The sequence below is a fragment of the Dendrobates tinctorius genome, unplaced genomic scaffold, assembly GCF_039654945.1.
Source record: "Dendrobates tinctorius isolate UK_male_01 unplaced genomic scaffold, ASM3965494v1 ptg000044l, whole genome shotgun sequence".
NCBI classification, from domain to species: Eukaryota; Metazoa; Chordata; class Amphibia; order Anura; family Dendrobatidae; genus Dendrobates; species Dendrobates tinctorius.
The window spans coordinates 8,358,869-8,376,082 of record NW_027361712.1 but is presented as its reverse complement, the minus strand read 5'-3'; the positions used below and the strand labels follow the sequence as shown (position 1 = coordinate 8,376,082).

General features: G+C 41.2%; 1 protein-coding gene across 1 annotated transcript in view; it reads left to right on the top strand.

The window, feature by feature from the left end:
• SHC3 (SHC adaptor protein 3) overlaps window positions 1-17,214 on the top strand; it is a 268,874-nt gene that overhangs the window by 207,020 nt on the left and 44,640 nt on the right. The window contains exons 5-6 of the mRNA XM_073575323.1: window positions 9,903-9,956; window positions 13,376-13,427. Of these exons, the coding sequence (XP_073431424.1) occupies window positions 9,903-9,956; window positions 13,376-13,427 (106 nt within the window). The remainder of the gene's footprint in view (window positions 1-9,902; window positions 9,957-13,375; window positions 13,428-17,214) is intronic.

Here is a 17,214-nt window from a genome sequence, read left to right as displayed (position 1 = left end):
GACCATTAAAGTGTTTTCACAGTTTGTGAAGATATAATCAGTTATACTTGGAAATAAAGATGTGGTTACACAAATAGTCCACTTGATGTCAGCAGAGAGCTAGAAATGGCTTGATACACACACACACACAAATATATATATACACTCGGCTTTATATATAGATTCTCTTCTGAGTAATCATTTTTTTTTAAATTTGCCATACTGTTCTAGAGTAGTGATCAGTGAACCTACTCGGATATTCAGAATTAAACACACGGGAGCACCACTGACATAAATGGGGATCCAACCAGACCTATACAAAATTGATGCTGATTAAAGAGAGAGGGAAAAGGAATAGGCCACACAAGGGGGATCACCCAACATAAGATTTAGCAAAAATTTGTAACAATCTTTATTTAGACACAAACAACTAAGCACCCAATTGTTAAAAACATTAAAAGTTAGTCACACATGTGACTTGAACATCTAAGTTCACAATAGAACCAAACCCTCATAACTTCACCTCCACAGAAAAACATCTCAATAACAGACCAAATATATACAGTTGTGGCCAAAAGTATTGACACCCCTGCAATTTTGTCAGATAATACTCAGTTTCTTCCTGAAAATTATTGCAAACACAAATTCTTTGGTATTATTATCTTCATTTAATTTGTCTTAAATGAAAAAACACAAAAAGAATTGTCCTAAAGCCAAATTGGATGTAATTCCACACCAAACATAAAAAAGTGGGTGGACAAAAGTATTGGCACTGTTCAAAAAATCATGTGATGCTTCTCTAATTTGTGTAATTATCAGCACCTGTAACTTACCTGAGGCACCTAACAGGTGTTGGCAATAACTAAATCACACTTGCAGCCAGTTGACATGGATTAAAGTTGACTCAACCTCTGTCCTGTGTCCTTGTGTGTACCACATTGAGCATGGAGAAAAGAAAGAAGACCAAAGAACTGTCTGAGGACTTGAGAAACCAAATTGTGAGGAAGCATGAGCAATCTCAAGGCTACAAGTCCATCTCCAAAGACCTGAATGTTCCTGTGTCTACTGTGCGGTGTCATCAAGAAGTTTAAAGCCCATGGCACTGTGGCTAACCTCCCTAGATGTGGACGGAAAAGAAAAATTGACAAGTGATTTCAATGCAAGATTGAGCGGATGTTGGATAAAGAACCTAGACTAACATCCAAACAAGTTCAAGCTGCCATGCAGTCCGAAGGTGCAACAGTGTCAACCCGTACTATCCGTCGGCATCTGAATGAAAAGGGACTGTATGGTAGGAGACCCAGGAAGACCCCACTTCTTACCCCGAGACATAAAAAAGCCAGGCTGGAGTTTGCCAAAACTTACCTGAAAAAGCCTAAAACGTTTTGGAAGAATGTTCTCTGGTCAGATGAGACAAAAGTAGAGCTTTTTCGGCGAAGGCATCAACATAGAGTTTACAGGAGAAAAAAGAGGCATTCAAAGAAAAGAACACGGTCCTTACAGTCAAACAAGGCGGAGGTTCTGATGTTTTGGGGTTGCTTTGCTGCCTCTGGCACTGGACTGCTTGACCGTGTGCATGGCATTATGAAGTCTGAAGACTACCAACAAATTTTGCAGCATAATGTAGGGCCCAGTGTGAGAAAGCTGGGTCTCCCTCAGAGGTCATGGGTCTTCCAGCAGGACAATGACCCAAAACACACTTCAAAAAGCACTAGAAAATGGTTTGAGAGAAAGCACTGGAGACTTCTAAGGTGGCCAGCAATGAGTCCAGACCTAACTCCCATAGAACACCTGTGGAGAGATCTAAAAATGGCAGTTTGGAGAAGGCACCCTTCTAATATCAGGGACCTGGAGCAGTTTGCCAAAGAAGAATGGTCTAAAATTCTGTCAGGGGTCGAAGCCACAATCGGTGGTGACACGCGTCGGGTCTCAGGACGCTCGGGCTCCACTCCACTTCTGATTGGAAACTAGTGCATAACCAAACTAAGGTTGAGCATTGCCTTCACTTTATGCGGCTATTTTTAGCCAATACCACTTTATTTCAATGCGCTTGGTCAAACATGATAGTCTGAGCAGTTGTTAGGGAAATAAATGCACTTCTAAGGGATTTGATCAATAACATTGCATTAGCATGTTATATAGGCCAGATACTGTTTGTGGGCTTTTTTTGCAATTTCTCCCAGGTAAATTAGATCATATATATTTATTATAATTGGCTGATATATGGTTTATACCATCTCTTCCTGTGTATATAGCATATGTGGCTTTAATATTGTTTTATTTTTCTGCTATCAATTGCCAATATTTGTATTTTTGGTGTGTGCATTTAGTTATGAATGTGAGCCCGTTTACATGCAAAAACCTTTTATACTGTGGTATGCTATCTACATACATATTTGGTCTGTTATTGAGATGTTTTTCTGTGGAGGTGAAGTTATGAGGGTTTGGTTCTATTGTGAACCTAGATGTTCAAGTCACATGTGTGACTAACTTTTAATGTTTTTAACAATTGGGTGCTTAGTTGTTTGTGTCTAAATAAAGATTGTTACAAATTTTTGCTAAATCTTAAGTTGGGTGATCCCCATTGTGTGGCCTATTCCTTTTCTCTCTCTTTAATCAACCTACTCGGATATGGTGTTATCTGAGCAAGCTTTGGTGTTATCCGAGTATCTCGAGCATGCTTGTATATTATGTTCAAGTCCCAGCGGCTGCATGTGTCGATGCTGTTAGACATCTGCAACACATGCGGTGATTGACTAACAAACAGGCAATCCCGCATGTGTTGTGACTGTCGAACAGCCGCAAGAGATGCAGCTGCGGGGACTCAAACATTTTATTCAGCCCTCCGTAGACACTCTGTTAGCAGCTGAGCAAGCTCACATAACACCATATCCGAGCACGGTCGTTCATCACTATTCCAGAGATATGAGCTTTTTTAATAGTGCAAGTTTTTATGGTGATTACCAAGGGGGTGTTGCTCACAGTATTATTTGGGGACATCTTTAGGCTGCTTTGAAATATTGCTCTGTGAGCCATGCCCCCTTGGTAAAGATGACAAAAATTAGCACTAAATACAAAGTCTCATATCTCTGAAACTGTATATCGAATTAAAAAAATAAATAAATGAAATAAAAGAAAACTCAGGTGAACCGCAGGAATAAAATAAGAGTGACAGATGTCCACTTTTGACCCGGTGATAGGCCCACTTTGAGTTGATGTCCACTTTTGACCCGGTGACAGGCCCACTTTGAGTTGATGCCCACTTTTGACCCGGTGATAGGCCCACTTGAGTTGATGTCCACTTTTGACCTGATGACAGGCCCACTTTAAGTTGATGTCCACTTTTGACCCGGTCACAGGCCCATTTTAAGTTGCTGTCCACTTTTGACACGGTGACAGGCCCGCTTTAAGTTGATGTCCTCTTTTGATCTGGTGACAGGCCCACTTTAAGTTGATGTCCACTTTTGACACGGTGACAGGCCCGCTTTAAGCTGATGTCCTCTTTTGACCCAGTGACAGGTCCACTTTAAGTTGATGTCCACTTTTGACCCGTTGACAGGCCCACTTTAAGTTGTTTATTTTTTGACCCGGTTACAGGCCCACTTTAAGTTGCTGTTCATGCGAATATAGAATTTCTGTTGAAATACAGTTATAAATTTTATGGAAATATTCAAAAAGAAGCCACTTTCTCCGAGTATAATATGAAGCTTAGATGGTTAGTTAGTGGTCCTTCTTCCTTATAAAGGAAATCAAATCAATGAATGAATATGAAATGCCTTCGCAAAATGTTGGCTGAGGCAGACAACAGTTACCAAAGCAACAGTTGGATATACATTTGTCATGGAAAAAGATACAAGGCAGGAAACCGAGTTCCGGTGTCTGCAATAAATGTACATAATGAAGAAATGCATCGACTAACATATTAATAGGGAAGAATGGGAATGTGAAGAAGTGACTGAGAAAAGAGGATCATTTAAAGCGAGTGTCCTTAGTTGCACATGCAGTTAGTATTTATCAAGGTGACCATCTTGGTTTACTAGAAAATCGTGGTGGGGCTATTAAACTTTATTGTTTTAATGTGTAGTTGTAGCCAATTTTACCTACAGCTTTGACACAACCCCTTTGCTATCTCCGTTTTAAAAATACCAGCTTACTATAGCCAGCGCTATTACGCTGATGGCTAAAGAAAGATGTAAAGGAATGCAAATTCTTTTTTGGCCAAGGTTTTGCACCCAAATTGTTGCATTTAAAAACAGGAATTAATTTAAGAGATTTATATTTGAGAATGAATGAGAATGTAGTTCCATAAAACAAACTGGAGAAGACAACAGTCCAGTACATCATGTGTTGTTATGAGGGAAGCAATCATCAATGATTACAACATAAGGTTAAAGGCAGGACCGGCTCCAGGTTTTCGTGGGTCCTGGGCAAAAGAGTGTCAGTGGGCCCCTTTAACACATACAACGATTCATGATGTACAGATACGGCAGAGAAATATAGGGATAGTACAATGCCAAAGATTTTGCTTCATACATTATATTAATAATATCTATTGTAAATTCTACAATATCTCAGAAAACGGACAGTATAGTCCTACATGCAGTATTATGGGCACCACCTAGTCCTCCATACAGTATTATGGGCATCACATAGTCCTCCATAAAGTATTATGTGCACCACATAGTCCTCCATACAGTATTATGGGCACCACATATTGCTGCATACAGAATAATGAGCCCCATATATTGCTACATACAGAATAATGAGCCCCATATATTGCTCCATACAGTATTCTGGTCACTTCATAGTGATGCATACAGAATAATGAGCTCCATATATTGCTACATACAGTTTTCTGGGCACCACATAGTGATCCATGCGGAATAATGAGCCCCATATATTGCTACATACAGTATTCTTGGCACCACATCATGCTACATACAGTATAATGAGCCCCATATATTGCTCCATACAGGATTATGGGCACCACATAGTGCTCCATACAGAATAATGAGCCCCATGTATTGCTCCATACATAGCGGTCCCCATATAATGCTCCATACAGTATATGATGAACCTCATATAATGCTCCAGGATATGATGGGTTTCGATATATTGCTCCATATACATATAATGGGCCCATATAATGCTCCATACAGTATATGATTTGCCCCATATATTACTTAATACAGAATGGTCCCCATATAATGCTTCATATATGATGGGCCCCATATAATGCTCCATATATGATGGACTCCATAAGAAGCTCCATATATAATGGGACCCATATATGATGCTCCAGTAAATAATGGGCCCCAATTAATGCTCCATATATGATGGGCCCCATATAATGATCCAGCATATGATGGGCTCCATATATTGCTCCATATATAATGGGTCCCATATGATGCTCCAGTGTATGATGGACCCCATATGATGCTCTAGCATATGATGGGCCCCATATGATGCTCCATATATAATTGTCCCCATATACTGCTGCAAACATAAAAAAATAAAAATGAAATCCTCCCCTTTCCTCGCTGGCCGCTGCTCTGCTCCAGACTCGTCAGCGTGTTCTGGCTTTCTGGACTGCGATTGTTCAGGCAGAGGGCGCACACACTGAACGTCACAGTCAGGAGATGCGGAAAACACGGGAGAGAGGCGAGGTAAGTATTTCAAGTCAGGGGTGTATCTAGGCTTTCTGGCACTCAGAGCAAGAATTCGGTTCGGCGCCCCCCCAAGCACACATGCGATTTGCACACTTAGTCATGTACCGACGAGCTGCTCTTCCTGCCCTTCAGTGAAAAACTGGGAGAAGCAGGAAGAGAAGCTCATTGTCACAGGACCATAAGTATGAAAATCGCATATGAGTGACGTGTCCATGTGATGACACTGGAACCTGCAGCGCTGAATCGTGACATTGCAGGCTTCTGAATTCTCACAACGAATGCACTGCACTTTTAGGATTCTCCTGTATCAGTGGCAAGAGTACAAGGTCATGTCAGCACAAGCATGTGAATTATATACTTCTGGCCACATTCTGACTAGACGTGCCTGGCCTCGCTCGTTCATTTTCATGGAGTGAGGCCACACATGTCTAGTCAGCATGTGACCGCATGTATGTAAATTACCGACAGCGTTCAGTGAGCACTGTGAGAATTCAGAAGTCTGCAGTCACAAGGAATGACTGCAGAGTCGACTCATCACAAAGCTGGACAACCCCTTTAATGTTCCTAACATAAATAAAAACATGAGAATAAGTCAGTATCACAAATAATATTTACATCCAGGTACCTTATAGATGACGTAGTCTCTGCAGTCGTTCTCCTTCTTTCCTTCTTCTTGTCCTGACCCCATGATGAGTTTTCTCATCCACACCTCGTCTCTGCAGACTTTTGTCTTCCCCGGTCTTCTGCAGCAAATCTCCACACGATCCCCTTAAAGATAGAAGTGTCATTATAATGCTCCTAAATAAAAATATTTGCAAAATACTGTCGCCTCACACTATTCTCCTCCCTCCTCATACTGTCTCCTTTAACATCCCCCCGATTCACCATACTGTCCCCTCGTATATTTACCCCTTACTCTCTATACTGTTATAATGTTACATACCCCAGACTTCCCATACTATGTCTGCATACATCCCATCACCCTCACTCCCCAAACTGTGTCCACATACATTTTTCCATCGCTACTCATACTGTGTCAACATATATTCACCTGTTTGCTCCCCATATTGTCTGCACCCATCATACTGTGTCTGCACCCATCCCCCATTCTGTTTCCTCATACATACATACTCTTCATTTTGTGTCCTCAAATCAGCCCAAACACATTAAATCCCCCCATCCCCACTCCAAATCCCCACACACACATTAAATCCCCCCATCCCCACTCCAAATTCCCCATACACATTAAATCCCTCATCCCCATGCCAAATCCCCTCACACATTAAATAACCCCCCATCCCCAGTCCAAATCCCCCCACACATTAAATAACTTCCCCATCCCCCTCCAAATCCCCCCACATATTAACTACCCCCTATCCCCATGCCAATTCCCGCCACACATTAAATAACACCGCATCCCCATGCTAAATCCCCCCACACATTAAGTACCCCCATCCCCATGCCAATTCCCCCCACCCAATAAATAACCCACATCCCCACTCTAAATCCCCCACACATTAAATAACCCCCCATCCCCACGCCAATTCCCCCCACACATTAAATATCCCCCCATCCCCACTCCAAATGCCCCCACACATTAAATAACCCCTATCCCCACTCTAAATTCCCCCACACATTAAATAACCCCCCAACCCCACTCCAAATGCCCCCACACATTAAATATCCTCCCATCCCCACTCCAAATGCCCCCACATATTAAATGTGGTTCCCCGCATCATGTTCCCACATGCTTTATGCATTTATTAGCCATCTGTGTCTGTACTGTTGCACACTTAACATTATGGCTGGTCCAAACGATCAGGGCAATTGTTACCACCCACCTTTCGTGTCTACCTCTTTCCTCATAGACTGTAAGCTTGCGAGCAGGGCCCTCATTCCTCTCGGTATTTGTTATAGTCTATGTGATTATTGTTATGCTGTAATGTCTATTGTCTGTACAAATCCCCTCTGAAATGTAAAGTGCTACGGAATATGTCAACGCTATAGAAATAAAATGTATTATTATTATTATCCCCCATCCCCACTCCAAATGCCCCCACACAGTAAATAACCCTCATCCCCACTCCAAATCACCCCACACAATAAGTACCCCCATCCCCACTCTAAATCCCCCACACATTAAATAACCCCATCCCCACTCCAAATGCCCCCACACATTTAATAACCCCCTATCCCCACTCCAAATGCCCCCACACATTAAATAACCCCATCCCCACTCCAAATGCCCCCACACATTAAATAACCCCCATACCCACTCCAAATGCCCCGACACATTAAATAAACCCCATCCCCACTCCAAATGCCTGCACACATTAAATAACCCCCATCCCCACTCCAAATCCCCCCTTATTCTTCAGTGGTTCTTCAGCTCCAGAGTGGAGCACACTTACCACCAGTGTCCTGGGCTCCAGCGGGTGACGTTAGCAGCGTGATGATGCTGCTGGCGTCGCTCTGATGCCAGTACAATTGATCCCTGGGAGCCGGCGCTGCAGCTTCTCTGTGTTGGCTGTCACCTTGACAGCCGACCCAGAGAACGGCCAACTCCCAGGTCAGGGGGTGGCAGAATGCAGCCGCCAGGGGAGACACTGCGAACCGCCACATTAGGTGGCCTGACTGCACCCCCCTGCCGTCTGCGCCCGGGGCATATGCCCCGGCTGCCCCTCCTGGATACGCCTCTGTTTCAAGTACTGGGGCCCTGAGCAAGCAGGGATGGGTCCACTCACGGTCTCCAGCGCTGGCAGAGGGCCAAGACCCCCATAGCACACCGGTGTCCCTGACGGCAAGTGGGTCCCCCCTCCTGCTCAGGGCCCCAGCACTTGCCCTGTTAAAGAGTAACTATGGTTTCAGGAGAACTTGCAGCAGAATGTCTTTGTCTGCCTCTAGCTCCTCTTCCTCCTTCTATCCTATCCATCGAATCTTATGAGTACCAACTTTGACTTTGTCTTTACTGTTGAATTTAGAATGAATGATCTTTCCAGGAGGAGAAAAAAGCAGATTTCAGTGATAAGATATATTACAAAGCTGCTTATTTTTATGTTATTTATGAAATTAAAATGAAAATGACGGTTAGTCTTTAAGGCACACAAATATATTATTGGTTTGCTAGTGCTATGAATATATTTAAATGCCAATTCTTATGGAACTAATTTATGGACTTCCATGCGCTGCTTGACAAAATACAGGATTCCAATTATGGTGGAAGATTACGGTAATCATTTATTCCCAACGCGTTTTGAAGTAAGAACTACTTCTTCCTCAAGGGATGACAAACATAAGCAGATAGCGTTGTCTCAAGAATATATACACTCCATATTTGAAAATTGGCGCCAATAGTCACATGTTCTTTTGCAAGAGGTCAAACATATAGAACAACAAAATCATTAATCTTTACCTGATAAAATAACAATATCCCTTTATTATATTATAGATAAAATTTAAACAGAGAGTAAAAGGAAAAAAAGAAAAAAGAAGAAAAGAAAAAAGAAAATATCTCAACGAAAAAACGAACTCGCTGAGATTTTTGTTCGTTTTTTTCGTTGAGATATTTTCTTTTTCCTTTTCTTCTTTTTTCTTTATTTCCTTTTACTCTCTGTTTAAATTTTATCTATAATAAAGGGATATTGTTATTTTATCAGGTAAAGATTAATGATTTTGTTGTTCTATATGTTTGAACTTTGACCTCTTACAAAAGAACATGTGACTATTGGCGCCAATGTTCAAATATGGAGTGTATATAGTCTTGAAACAACGCTATCTGCTTATGTTTGTCATCCCCTGAGGAAGAAGTAGTTCTTACTTCGAAACGCGTTGGGTATAAATCTTCCACCATATTTGGAATCCTGTATTTTGTCAAGCAGCGCATGGAAGTCCATAAATTAGTTCCATAAGAATTGTTATATCAGCGGTCACTTGTTTGACCTTTGGACGTGCAGCAGCTGACTACTAATTGTACGTGCCTGATCTCTCCTGCAATAGGTGAGTGAATTTCTTTTATATTTTTAATATCAACCCGGATAAGACCCTACTTGCGCTTTTTTTGTTCCTATAGTGTACTATATATTTAAATGCCCACATTCTTGAAATTAATTCCCAAACACCATATCATACATAGTGACATTACTATTTTTATTACTATTGTATAAATTAATATTTTCAGGTTTCTAAAAACAAATATATAATTCTTAGATGCCTACTTAACATACATGATTATTTCCACTGTTTATTCTTGCACAGATCATAGCAAACCATCATATGCAGTCCATTTCCTTTGCATCTGGTGGTGATCCGGTAAGTACTTTACATTTTTGGTTTCATGTAATTACTAGCAATGAAGAGAAAACCCAGCAGACACATGAAATGATTCCTATCTCTCCTTATCATGATGATATTATAAAAGTATTCATGTAATTCCCTCTTTGCAACCTGTAACCTAATTTTTAACAGAAAATTGTACAGTGTAATTACATTGGGAGATGTGGTCAGATCACATCAGAATCCAATGTTCTAAAGATCACTCGAAATTTTGAGTAACATGCTGAGTGACAACTGACCAGGGTCAAAGCACATGAGAGGATAAAATCTCTGTATTACATGCCTACTATAAAGGGCCTGTCACACTAAGCGATATCTCTAGCAATATCGCTATAACTTGTGACGTTATAGCGATATTGCTAGCGATATCGCTGTGTCTGATACTTACCTACAACCGGCTCCCCCGCTGGTTATCGCTGATCGCGCGAGAACGTCCAGGACCGTTTCTTGTCGTCGGCTTCCTGCGGCGCTTCCTGCTGTGACGACGAGCGACGTGTGGAGCCGGGCGGGAGGACGCAGGATCGCCTGGTGTGACAGGTAAGTAGCGACCCCCGACCCCTGCGATGTCACTGGTGAGATCTGCCTGTGTGGCAGCTCACTAGCGACCATTTAGCGATGTACCAGCGATCCTGACCGCGTCATATCGCTAGTCGGGATCGCTGGTGCATCGCTAAGTGTGACAGTAACTTTAGACTACTGTACATTCACACATTGCTTTTTTTTGCTGTACTTTTTGGCAACTTTTATTTTACGTAGTAAAAATGCATGCCTGTATTTTCTTGACTGAACTGGAAAACTGCATTGTTTTTGAAATCTGCAACATGTCAATTCTGTCAGCGTTTTTGCAGCATTTTTCACCCATAAAAAAGGAATGAGAAAGATCAAAAATGCTGCAACAAAGCAACTAAGCATTTTGGTGAATGAAGCTATCTTTATTAAACATGTACTAAAGACAAATCACAAAAGTAATCTGCACCAATAAAAGCGGCAAAAAAGCACTGCAAAAACACAGTGAAAAATCTTTTTTAAAACACTGAAAAAAGGGCGTTTTTACTGCAAAGAGAGCTGGTTTTGGCTGCTTCAAAAACACAACGTGTGAACATAGCTTTATACCGCTGTGTTTTCAGAGTATGTCTAAGTTCAGAGATGAAGCTGACAGACCTGAAAGTCTGATTGTATATGGGGTTATTATATGCAGATTTCATATTAGTTTTATAAATACGATTAAAGTGTTAGTCTCAACATTACCAACAGTTACAATTAGAAAGTGTGAACACAAGCAAATTGCAGCAGCTTTTAAGAACGAAGACATCTTCAATCTTAATGCTCATGGTCCAGGGTACTGGCCACCGCTGCAGTCTGGCAGTCAGGTCTCAGCATGCCCAATGTGTACAAGCTCATTTTAGTGGAGGTTATAAGTGCTGGTAGGTACTGAGGTTGTTGAAGCACTCAGTCAGGCCAGCTTTCAATTCCGTGGCTGCAGCATTAGAGATAAGGTACCTCTGTCCCGGAGAGCATCCCTGTCATTGGTCCAAATGATGCATCATTGCTAGAAAACTACGCCATTTTAACCAGGAAGCCAGGAGACTGGGGAGTAATGCCCCCTGAAAATGAAACATCCATATCACTATAGATTGGGGTAGGCATTTAGTATGTCCACCAAAAAAATATCCTTGCTTATATTCCAACTTGGCCATACACTTTAACCCCTTTCCGAAGTTGGGCGTAATAATGCGCCTACGTCAGACTCCCTGTGTTTGGTGTGGGCTCCAGCGCAAAGCTTGCACCTTTCCAGGCACATGTCAGCTAATCTATACAGCTGACATGTGTCCGCAACAGCCGTGGGTGGAATCGCGATCCACGAGGCTGTTATTTTCTGACAGCAGCATTTAACTCGCGTTAACCGGAAGGGAGTCTTTTATCCCTCCCATCACATGATTGCGGGTCGCTGATGGGTCGACATGACAACCAGAGGTCTCCAGCAGACCTCTATGGTTGTCATAGCCAGATTGCTAGGAGTGCCGCCCGGTGGTGGACACTCATAGCAAGTGAGCATTTCTGCTAGACACAGGCAATCTGATCATCGCCTGTGTGTAGCAGAGGTGATCAAAGTACTGCAGCTTCTAGTCTCCCATGGAGACTATTGAAGCATGCGAAAAGTAAAAAAAAAAGTTTTTAAAAATATTAAAAAATAAAAAAATATAAATGTTCAAATCACCCCCTTTCATCCCATTCAAAATAAAACAGTAAGGAAACAAATATACACATATTTGGTATTGCTGTGTTCAGAGTCGCCCAATCCATCAATATAAAAAAAGAATTAACCCGATCGTTAAACAACATAAGGAGAAAAAATAAAAATGCCAGAATTATGTTTTTTTGGTCGCCATAACATTAGATTAAAATGCAATAATCAAAAGATGATATCTAAATCAAAATAGTTTCAATAAAAAAGTCAGCTCGGCTTGCAAAAAATAAGCCCTCACCCAACCCCAGAGCATGAAAAATGGAGACGCTACAGATATCGGAAAATGACATTTTTTTTTTTTTTTTTTAACAAAGTTTGGAATTTTTTGTCACCACCTAGATAAAAAAGAACCTAGACATTTGGTGTCTATGATCTCGTAATGAGAAGCATTCTGGTGGGTCAGTTTTAGCATTTAGTGAACATGGTAAAAGGAAAAAAAAACTGTGGAATTGCACTTTTTTTTACAATTTCACCACACTTGGAATTTTTTCTCTTATTCTGTACATGATATGTTAAAACCAATGGTGTTTTTCAAAAGTACAACTTGTCCCGCAAAAAACAAGCCCTCCCTTGGCCATATTGACAGAAAGATAAAAAAGTTATGGCTCTGGGAAGAAGGGGAGCAAAAAACGAAAGCGCAAAAACTGAAATACCCCTGGTCCTTTATTAGTTAATAGTTACACGTATGCCTCTGGGGTGTAACTAGTGTCCCATGGTCCTCGGAGCATCATTTAAACTGGGACCCCTTAATTACAATGCCAGTCCACACTTTGCTTGTGCTACTATGAGCATGGCACGTGGCCAAAACGTACTGCCATGGCTTACAGTGTCTCCGGACCTGTCTCCTATTAAGCACATATGGGATGTCACTAGTTGTTATTTGCAAAGGAAGCTGCAAAGGAAGTGTAAGTATAAGATGGGGATGCTCTATTGCACAATGAAAAATGTATTGTGTGGACTGCCATAATTGAATTTTTGATAAAGAATGAGTTTTAAACCTTAATCAATATCTAAAGTAAAGGTATGTAAAAGAATAACTATAGCCAATTTCAAATATAAAATGGAAAAAAAATCAAATTCTATGTATGAAAAAACTAACCTCAAAAAAACCTAAACAAAAAGTGGAACTTCTTTATTTCTCTGCTAGGATGCTACAGACTATGTTGCCTATGTGGCGAAAGATCCTGTTAATCGTAGAGGTAAGACCTATTATAATAAATGATTATTATTCCTGTTATTAGAGGGCTAATTGTTAGAATATGTTTGGTGCAACAACTCCGTTCCTGTATATGAGTGTTTAGTTTCTAGATTTGTATGCTATTCATAAAGTTAGAACAAAACAAAAAAAAAAACTCCCAGAGGCTCACACAGGGATAGTATGTGACTGTATTTCCTGTTTTTCCCTGTGTCTGTGTATGAGAGAAGCATCCTGCTGTAGATGATGCACAGATAGAGACATAAAAATGATTTATTCCTGATCTATTAACCTTATCATATATTTTTCCTGAATAAAGAAGCTCTGTTGTCACATGCTTGGAGAATATCCTGAATAATCCGCTGCCAACAGTTTATGGACCCAGAGAGACACAGAACCCCAGAGTAACACAGCAGCAGAAGCCAAGAGCAAAAGCAGCACAGAGCAACAGAGAAGATGTCCACTAGCAGCAATCCTGTCAAGTTCTCAGTGCCATGCCTCACTAAGGCTAGTTTCACATTTGCATATGGAGGAGCTGTGGAGTGCTGTGGACTACCTTCGTGAAGCTCCACCCCAGCTGTGCCTCCTCCGGTCAGCTCTGTCTACGTCCGCATCTTTAACATTGGGTATGCAGGTCAGGTGGATGTATGTGTATGCCTCTGCATGCGTGGTTTTGACGTTGTGGCAAACGGATCAAATTCCAACATGTTGCGTCGACACGGGTCGCTGCATCGTCAAAACAACGCATGCGGAGGCATCCGCCTACATCCACATGATCTGCATACCCAAGATAGGATACGCAGACCGCATACAGAAGTATGCGGACGTAGGCAGAGCTGTCCGGAGGAGGCGCGGCAGGGGGCGGAGCTTCACAGAGGAAGACCGCAGCCCTCCGCAGCTCCTCCATATGTAAGCGTGAAACTAGCCTACCCTGAACTACCAGTCCTGCAAATTCAATGTGAAGATGCTGCTCATAAGAGAAGGTACATGGAAATATACTCAGGAACAAGTGCCTCAAAGCAATAATCTTTATCTCAAGAGAAAGCTGTATCAGTCTAAGCTAAGTGATGGACAGAATATGCAGGACTATATAAGAAACACCATCTCAGGGGTATTGGAGAAGAAATTAAAGATTTTCATGTTGCTGCACTTCTATTAAGTGGGCTTCCAGAAGGTTATGACACACTCGTGATGCACTAGATGCACGGCGAAATGATGAGCTGACACAAGAGTATGTAAAAGGCAAACTTGTGGATGAATTCAAGAGAAAAATGCAGCATGTAAAACAGACTGCAGATTTTGGAAAGCTTAAAAAGCTTAACAGTCATCAAAGGGTTAAAACAGCTGTAAAGGAAGATTCTGTATGTGTTGAAACTGCATTTAATGCCAGTACAGGCCCATCTGCAAAGCATATATGGTGTATGGATTCTGGTGCAAGCAGCCATATGACAAATAACAAGGATTTCTTCAATGACCTTAATGAAAGCAATGGTCACTGTATGACTTCAGAAGGAGTAGGAGACGGTTACCTCCACTGTCCAGTTTCCTCAGCACAAAGCAGAAAGATCCCAATAAAGGATGTTCTCTATGTTATCTATGTTCCCAGCATTGAAAGCAATCTTCTGTCAGTAAAGAAGTTCACGCAAAAAGGGAATGTAGTTACTTTTAGAGATAACAGCTGCATCATCTCAAAGAAGGATCAGACTCTTGCAGAAGGAAAAATCCAAGATGAACTTTATCAGCTAAAATGCAAAGAAACAGTGTACAGTGCTAGACAAGATCTACATAAGAACTGTATCCATGTATGGCACAGGTGTCTTGGGCACAGAAACCCAGAAGCAGTAAGGAAGCTAGCTCAACTTGCAAATGGTATTGAAATAGACCAGTGTAGTCAAATGATGAAGTGTGCAAGCTGTCTTAAAGGGAAAATGTCCAGAAAATCCTTTCCTAAAATTAGCATCACTAGATCTGCACAACCTCTGGATCTGATACATACAGATGTATGTGGTCCAATGAGTGTTCAAACTCCCAGGAAGAAGAGATGTTTTCTCAAATTTATTGATGACTACCCCAGATATACAGTCACCTATCTGTGTCATAGTAAGGATGATGTTCCACAGAAACTTGAAGAATATCTTGCTGTAGTGTTTAATAAATTTGGAAGAATGCCAAAAGCCCCGCGTGCAGATAATGGAACCGAATATACAAGTGGTAAGGTGCAAACCATTTTGAAAAAATCATGAAATCATGTTCCAGACTACCATTCCATACAACCCAGAACAAAATGGCATTGCAGAGAGAGAGAACCGTACTCTCTGTGAAAGTGGAAGAAGTATGTTGTTTGATGTGAATCTACCTACAATGTATTGGGGAGAAGCCATCATGACAGCTTGCTATCTTCAAAACAGAGTGCCAGGTAAAGCCACAAATAAAACTCCATATGAGCTATGGAACTGCGAGAAGCCTAACCTGAAGCACCTCAGGATATATGGAAGCAAAACGTTTGTGTATGTTCCTAAAGAAAAACATTCCAAGTGGGAATCACATGCAAAGCAAGGAGTCCTGGTGGGCTATAGCGAAACTCAAAAAGGATACAGAATCCTGCACCCAGAGACCAACACAGTAACAATCAGCAGAGATGTAGTGATTGCTGAAAACTCTGTATCTCTAATTCCATGAAGTTACTCTTAACAAGCAAGAACAAGATTCTCAATCACCAAACCCAGATGCCGAAAAGGAACACACAGAAGTGTGGATAAGCTCTGAATGAAGCCACAAAGGAAGACACAGAAGAACAAAGTCAACCTCCAATCAGAAGATCAGAATGGCCAAACAAAGGGATCCCAGCTAGATGCCTTTCTTTTATGGTCAGAACACTTCCTGATCTAGAGCCACAGTCATGGCAAGAGATGCAAAAACTGCCCGTTCACGAGAAGCAGAAGTGGATAAATGCTGCTAATGAGGAGATGGAGTCTCTTCACCAATGCCAGACATGGGAGCTTACTGAGCTACCACAAGGAAAAAGAGCCATCGGATGTAAGTGCTTCTTCAAAAACAAATATGTCTCAGAAGGTAAAGTTCACCGGTTACTCGCAAAAGTATGGGGAAGATTACGATGCTACATTTTCTCCAGTTGCGAAGCAAAACACATTCAGAACTTTAACCCCTTCACCCCCAAGGGTGGTTTGCACGTTCATGACCGGGCCAATTTTTACAATTCTGACCACTGTACCTTTATGAGGTCATAACTCTGGAACACTTCCATGGATCCCGGTGATTCTGACATTGTTTTCTCGTGACATATTGTACTTCATGTTAGTGGTAAAATTTCATTCAAATAACTTGCGTTTATTTGTGAGAAAAACGGAAATTTGGCGAAAATTTTGAAAATTTCGCGATTTTCCAACTCTGAATTTTTATGCCCTTAAATCACAGAGATACGGCACACAAAAAACTTGATAACTAACATTTCCCACATGTTTACTTTACATCAGCACAATTTTGGAACCAACATTTTTTTTTGTTAGGAAGTTATAAAGGTTAAAAGTTGACCAGCGATTTCTCATTTTTACAAAACCATTTTATTTTTAGGACCACATTACATTTGAAGCCACTTTGAGGGGTCTATATGATAGAAAATACCCAAAAGTGACACCATTCTAAAAACTGCACCCCTTAAGGTGCTCAAAACCACATTCAAGAAGTTTATTAACCCTTTAGATGCGTCACAGGAATTTTTTTGAATATTTAAAAAAAAAAAATGAACATCTAACTTTTTTTCATAAAAAAAA